The sequence below is a fragment of the Glandiceps talaboti genome, chromosome 5, assembly GCF_964340395.1.
Source record: "Glandiceps talaboti chromosome 5, keGlaTala1.1, whole genome shotgun sequence".
NCBI classification, from domain to species: domain Eukaryota; kingdom Metazoa; phylum Hemichordata; class Enteropneusta; family Spengelidae; genus Glandiceps; species Glandiceps talaboti.
In genome coordinates, this window is record NC_135553.1 from 8,420,481 (window position 1) to 8,440,488 (window position 20,008).

At 37.3% G+C, this 20,008-nt stretch overlaps 3 protein-coding genes across 3 annotated transcripts in view; all 3 read left to right on the forward strand.

The window, feature by feature from the left end:
* Nucleotides 1-947: 947 nt before the first annotated feature.
* On the forward strand, nucleotides 948-2,624 carry LOC144434974 (medium-chain acyl-CoA ligase ACSF2, mitochondrial-like). The gene has a single exon (XM_078123505.1). It carries the CDS (start codon nucleotides 948-950, stop codon nucleotides 2,622-2,624), a length of 1,677 nt encoding a protein of 558 aa, XP_077979631.1.
* Nucleotides 2,625-5,576: 2,952 nt separating this feature from the next.
* On the forward strand, nucleotides 5,577-9,603 carry LOC144435767 (thioredoxin-like). Its single transcript, XM_078124385.1, has 5 exons — nucleotides 5,577-5,788; nucleotides 7,141-7,245; nucleotides 7,717-7,776; nucleotides 8,487-8,552; nucleotides 8,691-9,603. The coding sequence occupies exons 1-5, from the start codon at nucleotides 5,762-5,764 to the stop codon at nucleotides 8,751-8,753; spliced, it is 321 nt and encodes a 106-aa protein (XP_077980511.1). The 5' UTR covers nucleotides 5,577-5,761; the 3' UTR covers nucleotides 8,754-9,603.
* Nucleotides 9,604-13,730: 4,127 nt separating this feature from the next.
* Nucleotides 13,731-20,008, forward strand: part of LOC144434975 (F-box and WD repeat domain containing protein 10B-like) — a 29,866-nt gene continuing 23,588 nt past the window's right edge. Inside the window, exons 1-2 of the mRNA XM_078123506.1 lie at nucleotides 13,731-13,863; nucleotides 14,482-15,227. Of these exons, the coding sequence (XP_077979632.1) occupies nucleotides 14,690-15,227 (538 nt within the window). The 5' untranslated portion in view covers nucleotides 13,731-13,863; nucleotides 14,482-14,689. The remainder of the gene's footprint in view (nucleotides 13,864-14,481; nucleotides 15,228-20,008) is intronic.

Here is a 20,008-nt window from a genome sequence, read left to right on the forward strand (position 1 = left end):
CCCTTCTGAATATATGCTATGGTACTAAGTTCCGGATTTTAGGTACATTTATAAATTGTAATATTAATATGTTACCTGTCGACTCTGTTATTAGGTTGAGTTGTGACAGAAAAACGATTTTCTCCCCTTTTCTGATCGTTGACACACTTTGCCCCAATTTTTCGACATTCTTTCCTCATTTGTGGGAGAAGTATTATAATATTACAGTGAAAGCCTTGTGGCGATCGTTTCTCGGAGTATATATTTATAGAGATACGAGGCAAAGTTCATATCGATGTAAAATGTAGGTAAAGTAAAAGTGTGACCCTAAAACGAATGACAACTCGAATGACAGAAAACGAATGACAGCATTTACAGTATGTAAACAGTGGAACGACACCCTTTTCTACTTTGAGTTAGTTGAATGACAAGTGGCGATTGTCATTCACTTGTTTAACAGTTTAGAGGGTGTCATTTAACTAACTGAATGTAGAAAAGGGTGTCATTCCACTGTTTATATACTGGAAATGCTGTCATCCCAGTTTCAGAGCATTGAAAATGCTGTCATTCCGCTTATGCTATAGAGTGGCGGATGTCATTCCACCAGTGTAGAGCCTGGTGTCATTCAACTGACTGAATGTAGAAAGGGGGTGTCACTGTTTACCTATCGTAAATGCCGTCATTCGTGTTCTGTCATTCGGGTTGTCATTTGTTTTAGGGTCACCCTGTAAAACTACAGCGCACACCAGTTTCACACTTAAGTTTACAGTTACTGTAAACAGTTTTTCCTTACCTGTAAATTTTGCACAAAGTACAGCTAAAAACAAATATTCTTCTTGCTAGCTCTTTCTCTTCAGTTTCTCTGATATAAAAAATATTTCCTGTAGGCTTATGGGCGTATGTCTCATATTCATATAGTTTCTTAATTTTACTCTTGTTTTCAATATATCCACAGTTACTACGACACAATGGCAAGGACCTTCCAACCGACAACAAGCTATATACACGCAGCGTCACCAGTACCTTACACCGGAATGACGTTATGTGATTCCTTAGATAGAGCAGCAGAGAACTTCCCTGACAAAGAGGCCTTCGTCTTCGTCTCACAAGCTAGAAAGCAGAGAATCACATACAAGCAATTTCGCCATGATGTCATCAATTTGGCAAAGGGGTTACTTCACATTGGTCTCAAACAAGGTGATCGCGTTGGTATCTGGGCCAACAATCGATACGAGTGGATACTAACACAATATGCTTCAGCCTATATGAAAATGGTGTATGTGCGTTTTCCAATAGGATACAAGGAAGAGTATATGGAACATCTTATCAACAAAACAAAAATATCCACTCTAGTTGTTGGGAAGGAACAAATGCACATACTAAGCAAAATAGATTCCGATATGTTCGAGTCGTGTGCACGAGATATCGATACAGTCAAACTACCAACTGTTAAGACAATCATTCTCATCGATAGAGAAGAACAATCTGGAACATTCCGATTTGAAGATATGCTGAAGATGGGTGATGAGAACGACTTACAAGAGATCCTGAAAATAAGGAAAACTGTTAATTTTGATGATGATATGTGTATGATGTTTACGTCAGGCAGCACAGGGTTTCCAAAATCCGTTGTCGTGTCACATAGGTGTATTATTGAAAACATTAACACTCTCGGTCATATTATCGCAAAGATAGTGAGTGGAGAAGATGTGTGTTTCACATCGATGAGTCCATTTGCACATGTGGGTGGTGATGGATTGACAGTAATGGGACCCCTCTGTGGCTTTAAAATTGTCGTTCCAGATCAAGCATCAAACGCAATGAACCTGGCAACGTTAATCCAAGAGGAGAGAATCACAGCAGCATTTCTGATGTTCCATTTTCTGTATGACTTTACCAATCAGTCCATATTTCAGTCGTTTGACTTCAGTTCGTTGAAGCTACTTTATACTGGCGGTAACACTGTTGTTAATGAAGTTCTTGAGAAGGCGAGACGACTCCTCACCCCAAATCTGTACAATTTCTATGGTTGCACAGAGGCAGGTGCCGTCACCTTCAACTTCAACGATGCGAAATTTGAAAAAGTTGGATATCCGATTGACCATCAGGAAATCAAAGTCATTGACGACGCTGGAAACATAGTACCTCTTGGTACACCTGGTGAACTTTGCATAAGATCGCCGTACGTGATGCTCCGATATGACTGTGATGAAGAATCAACTACGGCGGCCATCAGTGCAAGCAGGTGGTACCATACCGGTGACCTGTGTCATGTTGAAGAGGATGGGTGTCTTCACATTGTTGGCCGAAAGAAAGATGTCATCGTCAAAGGAGGACAGAACATCAATCCCTTAGAGGTAGAAAGGATCCTTATCAAACATCCTAAGATCAACTTATCTCAAGTAGTCTCTGTCCCCGATGAACGACTCGTAGAAGAAGTGTGTGCGTGTGTTTGTCTCGAGCATGGTGAAGAAGCGACGTCGGGTGAGATTCAACAATTTGTGGCTAGCACCGCTCCCGATTTCCTCATCCCCAAGTATGTGCTATTCTACGACACATTTCCTCGATCTCCAGTCGGTAAGATCTTGAGAAAAGAACTGGCAGACAATGCTAAAACTCGCCTTGGTATGCAGGACAACTGTTAAGTAGACAGAATAATGTAAAGTTGCGTGGTTATATTTTTGTTGAAGTACAGTTTATAATAGGAAAGGCTTGCTTATATGGCAAAGGAAGTGTTTTATGAACAAAATCTGTGTGTGAAGTTAATTGACGTTTACTGTAAAGTACTGTAAAGAAAGTTACGACTACTTAGAGAGAAAAGTTATGTCGTACATTAGCATTAAACAAATGCATCAAAATATGCTAATTTGATTGCATTTAAAGTTATGTATTTTAAATGTTTATCCGTTTAAAATGTTAGCTAAGCCTTCCAAATTGTTATCTACAGTCTCGAAAAGTGTACAACGCTAAAGTCGTTCATCCTATATGACAATTTGTAAGGCCATTATCGCAATACAAAGCCTGAAAGCTTCTTTCTATACGGTCATTGCAAGTGTGCGAAATTAATGTTGGTCCGATCCGTTAGTCCGAGATCAACAGATTTTCGCCGGTAAGGACAGAGAGAGTTTTGCATTTACCGCAACCCGTCTCTTCTTAAGGAATCTACAGTAATTACATGGGCGGGGGGGGGGATCAAATGGCTAGTCCGTTGTGTTAAAGAATGACCCCCCCCCCCACCTTGTCGCTCATTATGATCAACAGTCATTTCCCCTTAATTTCGCACACAGGTCATTGCTACATCTCTACATTTCCCAGCCCTGCATTTGTACATTATCTTTATTAAAGTAACACAACAGTCGTCAGCAGGTTCATAGGACCCAGGCTAAGATTGCTACTCCAACAACCCAGGTTAACTGAAGGACGTTCAAACGAAACTTTGATTTTGAGGAGTTCACATCATATGATCGCATTAAATCACGAAAAAAAATTCTCCGAGTGAACAAGTTGAAATGGTACCTCAGCAATTTTTTTTTCGTTTTTTACTTTTTTTCGATTAATTTTCTTCAATTTGTTCCTAGTGTTTGTAGTTTTATCCATTTTTCCGTTCAATTGTCTTTTTTTTTAATTGCGTGAGCACTTAAGCTTTTTGTGGTTATATGGTGATATAGAAATATGTATTGATATCATGTATCATGCTGACATGGATGACAACCACTGTACAAGCTGAAGATACTCGTGATGAAATGATAGAAAATTCAGCCAATTTTACTATAATTATTAACATTTACACGTACAATTACACTTACACAGATTGTGAGGGGAGAGGAGGGGGGCAACAGATGAAATGTTTTGATATGGTCTTTTTGGTGACTTGTGGAATCGATGAGTAGACGTTATAAGCTTATTCATCAAATGTGTGTATTTGTCATCATCTGTGTTATTTATGTTAACAAATACATTGAATATTGAGTCAGAATTATACCTGAAAGAAAGTGCATATTTTAAAATAATAACATACATTGTAAATATCTGAGTATTGTCTTGCCAACATATGAGTTGTAACACGTTTACATTGTAGTTCAGTGTCTATAAAAATTCAATCTCACTGACACAATATACCATCAGATGTTCAATCGCGTCCTATTGTAATGAAAGTCGCTGACGTGTGCATTTATGACAACTGATGGACTGAGATGATAATCGTACGTGCGTCGATGCATATCCAGTAATCTGCATAGATCAAAGGGTATGTGAGAAGCCTTATTCTATTAACTCCCAAACACGCCACACTCCCGATATTGTTAGGCCCGGTACGAGGTCAACATCCCCACAACTTTATCCTTATATCTTACCCAGTTGTTCCCGTTTTACTATAATGAGACACACTGTGACTTCTCTCCTCAAGTCACACCTGACATGGTGCTTGTAGCGATCGATTGACATGGTCTGACGTTACGGTACCTAACCCTAACCCTAACCCTAACCCTAACCGTGACCCAATCAACATGACAGTTGTGGGGTGCCAGATTCCTTCAAAAAATGCAAAATAGGACAATATAACGAGTGAAAGTAAAATATCACCCTTCCCTTATCCCATTTTCTAAAATATGGCCCTCCGCCGAGAACCGATTTATATAAAGTGACCACCTAATTCTCCCGGTCTTCCCCCTTCAGCTTGTACGTCGTTACTGAAGGCTCCCTTAGATAGTCAAATTTTAAACACACATCTTGTGAAAATCGTGACTAATACGAGGCACTAATTGTTCTAGGGTATCGTCCGTTGGCGATATAACTTTCACCTGTTCACATAGTTTTGCGGGTGTGCCTATCTGAAACAATAGCAAAGCAGCATCGAGACACGTCATAGAATACTCAAAATAGAACAAGGGACACGTACGTGTCTACTTTACTTTCACTTTATACTATAGTGATACGTTATTATTATTATCCTAGCTAATTTTTAACCATAAATCTGCTTATTATAACTTACATAATTAACATTCCGGTGTTACGAAAGAGAACCCCTGAAAAAGAATGACGCGAATCACAGTTAATTTTGTTAATATTCTATCAATAGCCAATTGCATGGTGTATGTATGTTGCATGTATAATGTTCTCACTCGTGGTGATAGTAATAGGATATCAGAAGATGGCCATGGTCATCTTTGACCTCAGGCTACCTAATCTATGGGTACTACTACATCACAATTTTGTCACGTGAAATATTTGACATTAGTGTCATGAAAAGAGAAACCGAAAGAAGTTTAGAGTCGCATACCATAGTTGGCAAATGATTCCGTCATCTTTGTATGACCTCATCATTAACCAATCAGAAGTATACTACATGTCTACCCAAATTTTAAGGTACGTGTGAAGGAATTAAGTTAGGCATTTTTTGTTGGTGTTAGTAACTGAACTATGGAAAAGGATACTAGTCACAACGGTTTATGGTTTAATTCCACCGCTGCCACCACATTGAAAGTCTCAAAGGTATCGGCTCTTTCCCAACCATTACCAATTGCAACGTAGTGAATTTGTGTGAAATCGGCACTGTATTAATCAATATCTGTGTTTGGATCTTACCATAGATGGACTTATTACGTGGGCAGAATGATTCCGTCATCTTCGTACGACCTAATCATTAACCAATCAGAAGTATACTACGTGTCTACCCAAATTTCAATAAAGGTACGTGTGAACGAAGTAAGTTAGGCACTTTTGGTTGGTGTTAGTAACTGAACAACACAGAAGAAACCAGAATCACCACAGTACTACAGGAACCATGACTGTTACTGAAGTCAAAACAAAGGTAAGACATGAAGAAGTATTGAATTTCGATAGAAAATCATATTTCACCACCTACCTATTTCGGTCCTGCTACAGATCTATGGTTCATGTTGATAGCTTGAAGAAGACAAAGCTGTGACACAGCACACAACATTATAAGAGGGCACCTAAACCGTGACATTCTGTGACAAACTGCATTCACTCATTAAGCTTCGACGGCCATGACATATGTAATGTATAAGCCATAATATAATAGCCATTTCACAGCAGTAAAAATGCTGGATGCTATTTGCCATGGTTTGAATCTCAGACAAATTTTAACGCACTATTTAACACCAATAATCATCACAAAATAATTTTGTTCAAATCAAAATAAGAACAAACTCATGTGAGAAAGTATATGATGTTGATGTTATGGACATTTGTTATATTATCTCAAAAAATATAATTGTTCTTTTTCACCCAGAAAATGTCGTTTCATACAATGAACCATTTCGGTCACTACTCATATTAACCATATGCCACCCTGATAACAACAACACAACAACTGACAAAACGTGACAATACACATATCCTTTGTTGTTGTATGAATCGTATCTCATGGCAACATGGTGTCTGTCCATATCAAACATTGAATTTCCGTACTATTGCAACAGTATTATTCAACTAAAGTTAACAAATTAGGATAGCCTCAGTGAAGGAATGTGTCAACATTTTGATATTTTACTTCCTTTTCAACAGTGTAACAACTCATAAATCGTTCGGGTTTTTTTACGGTCAATTAACTATGCACTCCTTTATTGTGTTCGATCATGGCCATTGTAACCTCTATAACCCATTCTTCACTTAATTAGTTTTCGGGAAAACTAGTTCAGTTGCTATGTAAGAGATGTGACGTAGAGTTCATGATATCTGCCTTTTAATGAACATAGTAACTTACCTAGATAACTAACTCCCAAAATGGGAAAAGGGATTCCATATCTTTTTCACAACGATAACGGGTTCTATATTTATTATTCAGATGTTGATAAATTTATTAAAATTTACTACTAATGTGATATACATTCCTGAGTTTCCGTTATTTTAATTTGTTTATTGCATCGACCATAGTACATGTAATATGACCACTATAAATGTCATCATTGCGACATCATGTGTAAATGTGTCAATGTCGCTCATACTTGTGAACTGGGGGGGGGGGGGGGGGCAAAATGAACGAAATTCATTTATTGAGCATGCGTGACCACGTGATCGATCGTTGATCCCTAACGTGTGCCGCAAAAACAAATATCTTTTAAGCTTAAACTATTCATTGTATATAATAGCCAGCAACACTGCAATCAAATATGATATATTCCCAATTCTTCACTGCAGGCCGAGTTTGATGCTGCTTTGAAGAATGCAGGCAACAAACTTGTGGTGGTTGACTTCTCAGCCACATGGTGTGGACCCTGTAAATATATTGGACCCATATTCAAGGTAGGGTTGATGGAAACGTTACTGCTCCATGACTTAGACTATAGACATGGGTGGGTGGGTATAGTATAGTATAGTATACAAAGAGATATTCCAGTGTTTTACTCTGTTGATCATTCCAAATACTGATTTACAATCGAACATCAGAACGATGGCCTGTGCAAAGAGTTATAACAGAGACATACAATATAATGAACAAGATTTACTACATGTCGTATGAATTAGGTTTATTGATCATCTTCTCAAAACAAGTAATATTTTTATCACATACACTCGAATGTCAGAATTATCGTGACATGGGGCAAATTTCAAGGTAACCGTGTTGGACACCAATCCAAATATGCAACATACAGCCAATGGTATGAATATATTTGAATTCGACGAATGAGCATGCCTGATACCAATGAAGTTATGCCACTTTTATATAATTTTTTTAATTTTATTTTGTTTATTTTATTATTGTGAATTCTACAGGCCATGGCTTCTGAATTTCCAAATGTCGTCTTCTTGAAGGTGGACGTAGATGAGAACGAGGTAATTTTGAATCACTTCATTATAAGGCGGAGAAAAAAGTGTTCCTGGTCAGGACAGTTTGTCTAAAATGTTGCGACCACTCGCTTTTTTTTTAATCCTCAACAAACCTGTCACTCAATCTACTATTTATGGTAGTTACTGTTCTTTTTATTTAGTACTTTAGAGCAAGTGTATGTATGTGGGGCAAATGTCATTTGCTTGTTCATGATATTGGCTCTGCAGTTGTCTTCACTGAAGAAGGGGAGGGGGGTATTTTTGTGTTTCCCCACTGATCTGCAGAGTGCATGGGCTGGACAAACGCGAAAAAAAGACCGACGCGGAGGGTATTTATAAGTTTGGCCTAATGATCTTTAAAAACCAATATTGGTACACAAATTCATTGTATATGTTTATGCACTGCTTACCGATGTAGGACTAGCTACAATCAGAGATCTTAGGGCTCGTTGCAAGTTAGTGTTCACTTCTGTGCTTGATACAACCACGCATAAATCAATCTTACATGACATGTCGACACCTTGTAGGGAAATTTCCTTAATAAATATTTTAACAAAATAAAAGTAAACAAGACAAAAATATTTGTAAACAAATACAAAAGCCTTGTTTGGTTTGCGTTTGTATAATATCTTATACCCGAGTAATTGTTTCATGCCAAATCATTAATCGCTATCTATTATTCAATGATATTTTCATTTCTCTTTTGTTCCATCTAGGAAACCTCACAGGCATATGGGATCAGTGCCATGCCAACGTTTGTGTTCATAAAGAATGGACAAAAGGTAAATTGTTAATTGTTCAGTGATCAATTGCTGTGTAGATACATAAGGCCTTGTTTTGCCTCAGACACATGTGCCTGAAGATTTACAGTCTTTATCTATTATTTGTTAAGCATTTACTTTCATTTGACTATTTTGCAGGTGGAGGACTTCTCTGGTGCCAGTGAAGATAAACTACGTAAGACTGTTAACAAACTGAAATAAGTGTTTGCTGTCTATGCTGTGTGTGACCTATTCAAATCAACGAAGGCCAAATTAATACAAGTTCAATACAAACATGCATTGAACAGCTTACCGTCAGTTTTAGCTTTTAGCCAAAGCCTACACTTGTCAAGAATATCTTTGAAGTAAATGCGGGCCCAATATGCTAATAATAAGTCTATCAATCAATCAATCAATCAATCAATAAATCAATAAATCAATCAATCAATTAATCAATCAATCAATCAATCAATCAATCAATCAATCAATCAATCAATCAACCAACCAATCAGCCAATCAGTCAGTCAGTCAGTCAGTCAGTCAGTCAGTCACTAGTCTATCAGTCAGTAAGGCAGTCAACCAACTAACCAACCAAGCAACCGAGCAACCAACTTAACCAACCAACTACCAATCAATCAATCAATCAATCAGTCAGTCAATTGACCCACTCTACCTACCTACCTACCTACCTACCTACCTACCTACCTACCTACCTACCAACCAACCAACCAACCAACCATATTACATCAACCAATAATGTGTAATAAGGTTTTCTATTACTTTCTTACACAAATGACATATAAGATCCTCTGTGGGAAAGTTAGCAAATTTAATATCATTGTAACAAATATGCTTTCGTTGTATGTTGGTATACCATGTCCACGATCCCTAGCAACTGCTGGTAAACAGTTCTTTGATAGCAAATTGATTTTTAATTATATCATTTCTGTTATATTATTTGAATTGTGATTTGTTAACAAAAAAAGAAAATATATATAAGAACAAAGTGAAAAAAAGTAGAAAATTAAAATTGATATGTAAATCTATTGAAAGCCAGCGCCTTTTGCAAATAAAGACAAAAATATTGTTATTGATATAAATTCACTAGTACTGTTTATTTGTTTATTTCTCTTCTTCATCACTACTCCTAATTTCCTACTTGAACTTGTTATGTCATTATATCATACATAGTTGAACTTAGCCATGCAAACTAAAATGGTCTCAGCCTTACCGGGGGGGGGGGGGGGGTCTTCAAATTTGGAGAGAGTGGGAAACATTCAGCAGATGAAACTAAAAAAAACCCACCAGTTTAGTGGAAATTTAGTGAAAGATATTGAACCAAAGCTTATTTTTCTTCTTTAATGATACATGAAATAAGCTGTTATGGTTTAAGACGACTCCGCTGAGAACATACCTTTTGTATCATCTTAGTCTTTTTCATGACATACCTGGTAGCATTTATCTGTGTAAAAAAAACTAAGCTTATACACTGCCTGGGCTGTGTACAAGTTGTAACTTGTGAAAATTTCAGTGACGAATATTGTCATAGCAAGACATGTGTTGAGTCGCGTCACAGAGTAGTTAATGAAAATAATACTCACCAAATAATGGTATTTTGGGATTCGCATTACCCTTCCATTAAATTACAATACATGATTTGGACTACAGTGTGAAAGGTCGTGTCGGTTTTCGTTGAAAATCCGCTGCTGACCACGTAGGTACGCCCTCTAACATCAATAAAGTATATCCTTGATTCTTTTGTTTTTCTTGTATAGTGTTTCGGGAATAACTGTTCCACTTCCAGTTAGATGAAAATCAAAGAGGGGCTCAATTCGTCTTATTTACTTAATTCATGGCAGGCACATATTTGTTCTTTGGGTTCTCTTTGTATATACGTCAAGCTAGCTGGTTTATATATTCATATTGGGAGTCGGAACCGTATCTAGATATCAAGACATTCCGGTCTCAGGCGCGCCGGAGCTGAGTTGGACACAAACTTAGTGCGAGCTATAGCGCCGATCTCTTCCTTTATATTACAGTGCTTTTCCCCAAAGCGAGTCAAAGCTATTAAATGACCTATCAAGATCAGTGAGCCTGCTCACAAGGTTTCATGTTGAGATGGACACCAGATCAGCTATGATTAAATTGGTGATTAAGCATGCCCCCCCCCCCTCACCCCGGATTGCCACCCATTGAGTAAACATCAACGCAATTGTGCATGTGTTGTGTATGTGTATGTGTATGTGCATGTGTATGTGCATGTGTATGTGTATGTGTATGTGTATGTGTATGTGTATGTGTATATGCGTATGTGTATGTGTATGTGTATGCGTATGTGTATGTGTATGTGTATGTGTATGTGTATGTGTATGTGTATGTGCATGTGTATGTGTATGTGTATATGCGTATGTGTATGTGTATGTGTATGTGTATGTGTATGTGTATGTGTATGTGCATGTGTATGTGTATGTGTATATGCGTATGTGTATGTGTATGTGTATGTGTATGTGTATGTGTATGTGTGTGTGTACGTGTATGTGTATGTGTATGTGTATGTGTACGTGTATGTTCGTGGGGGTAGATCGATCGACGCTAGCTCGGTGCATCATATACATTATGTATCTCCACATGTGGCATAACAGGTGCATTTTTATTTATTTAAACCCTATGCAGGTGACAGTTCACCCAACCGACACTTGCAAAAGTAGTTTTGAAATATATGGTTAATGGTTTTGTTTCGAATATCATACAACAATCACAAGATCTTGTTTGTTATTTACTCGTACGTACGTACGTACGTACGTACGTACGTTCGTTCGTTCGTTCGAACGAACTATTGTTTGTTTGTTTGTTTGTTTGTTTGTTTGTTTGTTTGATTGTTCGCTCGCTCGTTCGTTCGTTCATTCATTCATTCATTCATTCATTCACGAATCATTCGAATTCCTGAGATGAACAAATTCTTTCTCCTCCGCGAGGGTCTTATCTGTAAAAAAAACAAAAAAAACAAACAAACCCATCCATATATAGAGTAAATATATAAGCTTATACGTATACGCTTATGCGTGGGGTGGGGACGGGTGGCAGGTATTATAGTGTCACGTCAATGACTTTTCATTACATGATTTTACTAGATTCGGGAGGGACGAAACCGTAAACTGACTAATGTTTTTCTCTAACTTTCAAATCAAGTTCTCTATCATCACAAGCTGTTCAGTTCATGATATCACAGTGCTCAGTAACTGGTGATTTGTCGTCAAGGGGTTCATTTCTTGTCTAATCAAAGACGCGGCGATAAGTATATTGTCCTAATGAAATTAAAATATGGAAATGAGCACTTCTAAATATGTATTGTCTATTGATGAAAATAAGTTAATAGCATGCAAATGAACACTTCCAAATATGAGCACATGATATACATGCTATTCTAGCGCCATAATGCAACTTACTACATACCCACTGTTGGGACAGCTGGGAATATTTCAACGACGATGTCGACAACCTCATCATGCACTGTACACCTGCCTCTTACGTCAGTTCTTAAGTATCTCTTATAAATAAATTGGTACATAAACAGCGACCGTAAAGTAACGCGGCCACCTGTTGCTGAACTACTGTGGTAAACATTTTAATGTAACTGTAAATTTTCAAACACGACTTTTGATTTTTAAATTTCGAAATCACCTATACCTACATTGTGAGTGATAATAATATCAATGCCCTGCTAAATACCACCAACAATAATTTGAACATATCCCTTAACTTACTGTTGAAGTTGTGGTTTGTACCTAAGGAAAAATCTAATTCTTTAGTGACAATTAACTATCCGAATACCGCTTGTTTGTTTACCCCCCCCCCCCCCCCAACATTATAATGACTGATGGGTCTCTTAACTGTGGGATTTTTCTGATTTTTTTTCTCCTGTTTTAGTAGGTGGACAAGGCATTTCAGTGGATATTCGTTTTTGACTGGGCAACGATAATGGTAGTAGGACATAAGTTTTATTGGTATGACGGACCTACTCTACCGTCGAGTGGATATAAAAGAGGAAAAAAGAACATAGTATAAAAACAGGGTATGTTTTGTGTGGACATCATCACCAAGAGGACCATTCAATTTACGTTACAATGCAATCAGTCATCCAATCATAATCGATGTTTCCAAACATTACGATTGACCGCCTCTACCCCGGTCTTCAATACATGACGTTGGTCTACTGTAGAGAACAGTTGACTTGTGGTAAAGTACTAGATTTAAAGTCAGATTTATAGTCGGACTTATATTTCTGCTGCATGATGGTAGAGGAGCTAGCCAAGGCTCAGAACCATTCATGCATGCATACACATATAGTACACATATGGTGATGAACTAATCTGTTTTTCTTATTCTGTCATGTGCCTGCTTTATGCTTTAAAGACTGTGTTTAACCTAAATAGATTTAGCAAACACTGACTCCGAGTGAGGCCGTCTCCCTGAAAAAATAGCTTTATACTAAGACACAGCTCTGAAAGGCAATATTGACAATCAAACTTATGCAAACAAAACAAATACAAATAATACATACAACATGACAACATTTAGGTTGGGTAGCCCTTACATAGAATCCAAGAAATAACTTGGAGGGCGGTGCCCGTTTATCTGCTATGAATTGACCTACTACTGACAAGTGACAATACAACATTATTTTCTGGCAAAACCCCCGTTCTTGCTTGATTTGTATGATTAAACCAACAGGTTTACGCCTCGTCCATTACTTCTCTGTCTTTTGTCATGTCTTTTAAATAGTTTAGCTCTTTTTTAGCCCTATAATGTGTTAGCATACACTTCCCGTCCATTGTGCTATTTAGAATTTACAATCGTCGATGTCTCTCGTACAAGATTTGATTCGGTTGGTACCACTCGTCCGTAGGCCTTGTGTCACTTGAACGACGGAATTCTGTTGTTTTTACACGGCGTTTGTCGGAAATCATATTGCTTCTGCATTTTAACTGTTAAATCAATTATCAGCTTATTAAAGCAAGAGCTACCAACACCACTGTGCCGCGATCATGAAGCTAGAATGGCGGATAATCATGACACGCATCATTGATTCGATGTCTCATTCTCATTGATAGAAAACGTAAACAACAACACAAACGATGTCCGTCGCCCTTAGTTACAAATTTGCATATTCGTGTAGTGTCACCATTCATCGAACGAACCGAACGCTGCATGGAAGCAACACCGAACTTTTATCTCCGTCGTAATTCTGACATTTTCGTCGCTTCCGTTTACATCTAGACCCATTTCGTACTAGATTTTAATGCGATGATGAAGCATGTTCATGAAAATCTTGGTGAGTAAGGTTTTATAATGTGATATAACAAAGAATTGAAAAAAGGGCGCACGTTCTGCACATGTACAAGTTGTTCACAGTTTGTAGCAATGGCGGATGGCAGCTCAGCTGGGGCTCCGAAGCCTTGAAGTTTTGGCGGTTTTGTGAGAAACAGTTCACTCGATTATCCATATTGTTAGGGAAGACCCGTGGCTGATGATACTGGCCACGCGACGTGCATCGAAAATTGACCAAAATTATATGTTACTGTACTTAATGTATTCATATTTTATATGCTTCATGAATTTCAAACTTAGGAAATGAAATGCAGTGCCTTGTGCATGTTCTTATGAACGATACATATCAGACAGAAAATACCACAGTTTCCGACCACGTTAAAGTTCATTTGTTTGCATTTATCTCATTCTAAATGTTTTGTCAACATGTTAATTTTCTTATATTTATTTTGCAAGACATAATTTGGTAAATATTAATTTGTAATAAAATTAGTCAACAGTAGCCTATGGCATGGCTGTTTGTGGTTATGTACTTGTAGGCCAGTGTGTGTAGCTTGCGTGTCGAGTTTGACAACTTGCAACTCCCAGAACTAATGTACTAGTAATGTGAACGCTCTTTCAGATTGCTAATCCGCGGAAAGCGACGTACAAAGACTGCAGAATTCATCGGACTGCCAGTATAATGCGAGGGATTAGTTGGGCAAACTTATGCATTTTTCAGCGGTGATGTGTGCCAGTTACGGCCTTCTGAATTTCTAAAATTGTGTGCAGAACAAAGTACAGGCGGTAACAACATTCATCATTTCTTCTCCACCAAGAAGACATCAACAATGAAGCATCCGTCAGAAAAGTCCGAGAACTTCGAGTTCAATCTGGGCAAGGCACCAGAGCTCCGCTGTGTGTACAGCGAAGTGACAACAGTATGTGGCGAGTGTGAGTCGTGTAAACTTGGGGCCAAACTTAACCATACCAAAGAATGGTTTTTACGAGCAGGGGAGTACACTAAACGGAAATTTGTGCTGGGGATTGTAAGACGTTTTAATAGTCTCGACCTGTTACAGTATGTTGTTAGCCTACTTCGTCCACTACTGTATAAGGACTTCACATATGCTAGATCACGGTCAAATCCAGCGTCTAAAGAAGACCAAGCAGACATGTCCGGGGACAGGGCTCTGAACACTGGCATTGTTGACCTTGATATTTCAGAAACATGGCAGTGGTTCACAAACGCAAAATATTGGACCAAAGCAAACTATCTGTTAGGACTTATGCAAATGGCAAGTCCAGAACTTTTATATGTCATGGGTTCACAAGCAAGAACGATGCTGATATCAGAACAGAAAGCTAACGAAAGGGAGTGGAATGATGGTAAGTGGAAAATTTTATTTATTATTATGAAGTAGCTACATTGCAATGCTGGCTGCTATGTGAGTGACTAGTTCATTTTGAGTCAATCAATGAAGGAAGTAAAAAAAGATGGAAGTAGTGGTTGTGTACAGTGATATTCCCAGGTTGTCACCAAATGACACAAATAAATTGAAGACAAGGCAAAATATTCATGTACAAAGTACTGTTAAAAAGTGTAATTTCAGTTTTCACACCACTGGTAAAATATCTGTGGGAACTGCAAATGCCAAATGTCACCTGGAGGTACACTATTAAACATGTGGTAGCCAGGTTGTTGGGTCTATAAAACACTCTGCATTTGTCCCTTGCCTAACTACTGGATTTGTAGACATAACTGTCACTGTTGACAAAGTCATTACTTAAACCAAATATCATAACAACAGCTTCTGGAGGTGTCTGATTGGTTGTGGATTTTTTTACTAGGTGCCAGTCAAACAAATTAGTATTGTGCCTATAATTGAGTTAATACTCACAGCCTTTTGTTGTCATGTGTGAAAATGAAATGTGGTGGTATACATTACATGCAGACAAGCTTTCATAATGTTATTTAAATAGTAAAGCCTGTGCAAGCTGTGGCAATCCTTTTGTGAATAATCAGATTTGAGCACAAATGTACACAGATAAAGCTGAATATTTACAGCAATGTCTCTAAAGTATTCAGTAAAGGCCTATCCAAAGATGACCTCTGACCTCCTGATGCCTTTGCCTCAGAAAAATTTAACATATGAAACATAAGCAAGGGAAATCAAACTTCCCAGGTTTTGATGATGGGGTTGGGAATAATGGTGACAGTCAAAATATGAGTGGCAAGTTTTCTGTGTGCACATAGTATTCATATTTTCTTAGTAGTATTTGATCATTTTTCATATTGTTTATTTTTTCATTCTCAATTCCGGACATAATGACTTCTAAGCAGGCTTCTTCAGTGTCACTTTCACTTAAGTTCTGTATTTTATATATCATCAATAATGTGTGTAGTTGGCAATTCTGACTCCAATTCTTTTGTTTCTTTGATATTTTGAGCCGCCTACATTGATGTTAAATCCCCGTGGTCACTTTACTACTGTTCAGCCATACATGTTAAATCTACGAAACCATAATACAGTCTGTATAAATCAGTCATGTTTTGTCGTGTTAATCCCTCTGCAAATACGCCAGTGGCAGGTAACAAGAAAAACCTGGGATCTCTCACCTTTGTTCCCAAGTCAAATTGGAATTTGTCACAAGTGTTTTATGTCCTCAAGGGTTGAACAATGCCGATGTTCCAGTTCGGTTAAATTGTACAGCACACCTAAGTAGCATCATTTGTTACCATGGTAACAATAAGTGATAGGAGTACTTTGCTCATTCCTGTTGATTAGTAAGGTTGTGTCCTGTAGTTACAGGTTTTGGGGTCTCTAACCGACTTTTATCCAAAGTGAACTTTTCTGATCTCTGATGTCATAGAAGTTATTGTTTTCAGAAATGACATCTCCACACAGAAATGACAAGCACACATTCCTGTTATCAGATGGTACATTTGAAATGGCGGAACCTACTAATAAATCAACAAAACTGCCCCCAACTGTGTTTAGGAAGGGATTAACAGGGATTAAAATCAGATCGATAGGTTAGGGAAAAGTTTGACTTTAATGATAGGTGAGCTCATAAATCTATCTTGTCTTGAAACCCCCTCCAAAGTACTTGAAAGTTATGTGAACAACATACATGTAAAGAATACTACTATACTTACGATGTCATAATCACAGTGGTTGTGGTTGTTGTCTCTAATTGATATTTGATATCTCGATAGACCTTTGCTGGTTCCAACATGCACAACAAGGAACCTTTTCCACCCGTACAATGTCATGTTTTATGTATCGTTCGAGGTGGTGGTGGGGGAAGGGGGGGGGGGGGGGGGGGTAGTTTTCACCTGACCTGCACCGTACCCCTGATTTCTGTGTAAAAGTGCTTGTATTATTCATGATGTTTATTCACTCATCAACCAATCAATATTCCTTTCCAATTTGTTTAATGTAAAAATTGTTATTTCAAAAGATATAAAACTGAAATAAGACAAAAAGTAAGCTCCACATTTGTGCAATGCATCTTGGAACTGTATTGTCAACTATCAAACTTTTTGTGATCTCACCAGATTGGACATCAGCATTTCTTTATCTGTTTGGGGTGTGATACAGTTAGATTTGAATTAGTAGAGACCTGCACTTTGTACTAATTAATCAACATAATAACCCCAGCTGTGTTTAGGAAGGGATTAAGGGGATTAAGACAGATCGATAGGTGACAGAAAAGTTGAAATTTTAGTGACAGATATCCCCATTTATTTTACTGGACTTGAAAGCTGAAGCGATAACCATGGAGATATACAATGTACCGCCATGAGATAACTTAGGAATCCATGACTGTGCAAAATGTTGCACAATATCAGAAAGGGTATTTTGTGAGCTATTCGTGACGATCTCTCTTATGAATGCAAACCAGCATCGAAGACAACCATTGGACAGTTTGATTGTTGGTAGCGTCAACATTTTGTGTTGCTTGATTCTGCTGTCCTAGTATTTAACTTATCTGAAAAATAATACTAGAAAAACTTACAGAACTTTATCACTAAGACGTTTTAATTAATATGATAGATTCATTATGACAAGATAATTATCTAACATTTTGGTCAGAAATTGTAAACTCTGAGGAAACTGTTGCAACTGGTTACTTTATATCGTTACAGGATCTTTTAGTTGTGTTGTTCGGATAGATTATTAGTTCACATGTTGTCAATAGAAAATGGTATCAAGAAATTAGAATCTGAATTTACTGACAAAAGAACTTTGAGATTTAGTAGCATTGTGGTGATTTGATAAGTATTTTTATGTGAAAACGGTTTCACTAACTCAGTGATTAGTGTTGACGTGATCACATTACAGGAGAACTTTAAAAGGTGGAGTGGCTAACAATAGTTTTTACATTCACCAATTCTGTTTTGTTGAAATGTTATATTTCATATTGTTGTTTTGCAAGACAATGATAGATCTAAGAATTGTAGGACTTTCTCTGCAATGAAGCTGATACAATCAGAAATAACTTTACTATTGTAAAACATATCACGTTTACTACACATTACTGAAGTCATTCACAGGTAGGTGTCCTGAGTGTACAGTTTTGTGGTATTTATAAATACACAGGGTACTGGAATACAAAAACGGAACACACAGTTCAGCGTACCCCCTGATGAATGAAAGAAGCAACAGGGAGGCTTTTGGTGACAGACTTACCTGTACAATTAAGATGTTTGTAAAGAAACTTGTAACAAAACGTCATTGATTATTACAGCATGGTTTCTTTATTTTGTCCTACAAAACATTCGATGTTATAACTAATCAACTCTACTGCTATACAAACCGTTTCTCTATGCTGACTTTTAAGTTCAGTGCATGTTGTGATTATGTCCACTTTGAATTCCTACAATCAATGTGTGAATGTTGCCATAGAAACAGGAAGTGTTTTGGAGTCTAACTGGACAATGTACTTCCAAGCAGGTGTTAATGGTGAAAACATCTGTGGTTATCAACTCCAGTGGAAATAAAGAACTACCTGTGTAGGGTACTGTTATACACAAAAGTTCACTTTTCAGCATTCGATCAAAATGTTTTGCAGGACATCCTGTTATTCCAAAAGTCGTTGTACGATGCAGTTAGGAGAATTACATATTTGAATCACTGTGAATGAATTATACACTTTCCACTAAGATGTTATTGCCATTTTCATAATACTGGTACTAAAGTAGACAGCACAACTATCTCACACCCCTTATTGTATGGGTATTATTACAGTTTGTAAAGTCTGTGAAAAACAAATAATAAGCTATGGCTTATCCTGATCAGTTTACAAAGGAATAGTGTTGGGAATCCCAGTATCAGAGGTTTGACATCAAAATGTTGTATCTTAATTCATTACCCAGGGACTTTGCTATCTGATACAGTATACTGGCTCAACAGGTGATAATTATGCACAATTAAATTTCAGACATTGTTTGAAAATTGTGTAACACAGGGCACTTGATACATGTATATACAAAGATATACATGCTACACATATATGTATACATGTTTCACTTGATAAATTACTTGTGGTCCAACATCCTTAAGGTAGACTGAACATTCAAACAAATATTTGTAATCTGATTCAGACCTTTTACAAAATATATAATCATGTGTGTGTGTGTGTGTGTGTGTGTGCGTGAGTGTGTGTGTGTGTGTGTGTGTGTGTTATCTGATGTTCAATAATCACTGTTTTTCTTCAGTGAACAACAAAATAAAGTGATAGCATTTCAGTTTACTTGTATCTAAACTACATTCAGATCAATCACACATCTAATGGAAAGGAACATAACTGTGCCAAGATCCTGAACACACAAAGAGAATGCTCTATCAAGGGGATAATTTAGAGGCTATTAAAACTTCAATTTGACATTTTAGTGTTGTTGAATCAGCCATAGTAATTGATGTGGCCATTACTAATTCAATGCAGATAGTTAAAATGTATAGTAGAAATTTATGTGCTGAAAGCATGCAGAAAGCTCTTACATTTTGTAAGGGTGGAAGGGGCTTGGCATAGGGTAACTTCTGTATTGATTGTTATTATAGACAAGTTATAACTTTATATAGATTTAGTCTAGAGGTGGCTATCAAAATTGTGACATTGGTCACATTCAAATTTATTGATTACATGTAGATGGTGATTTCATT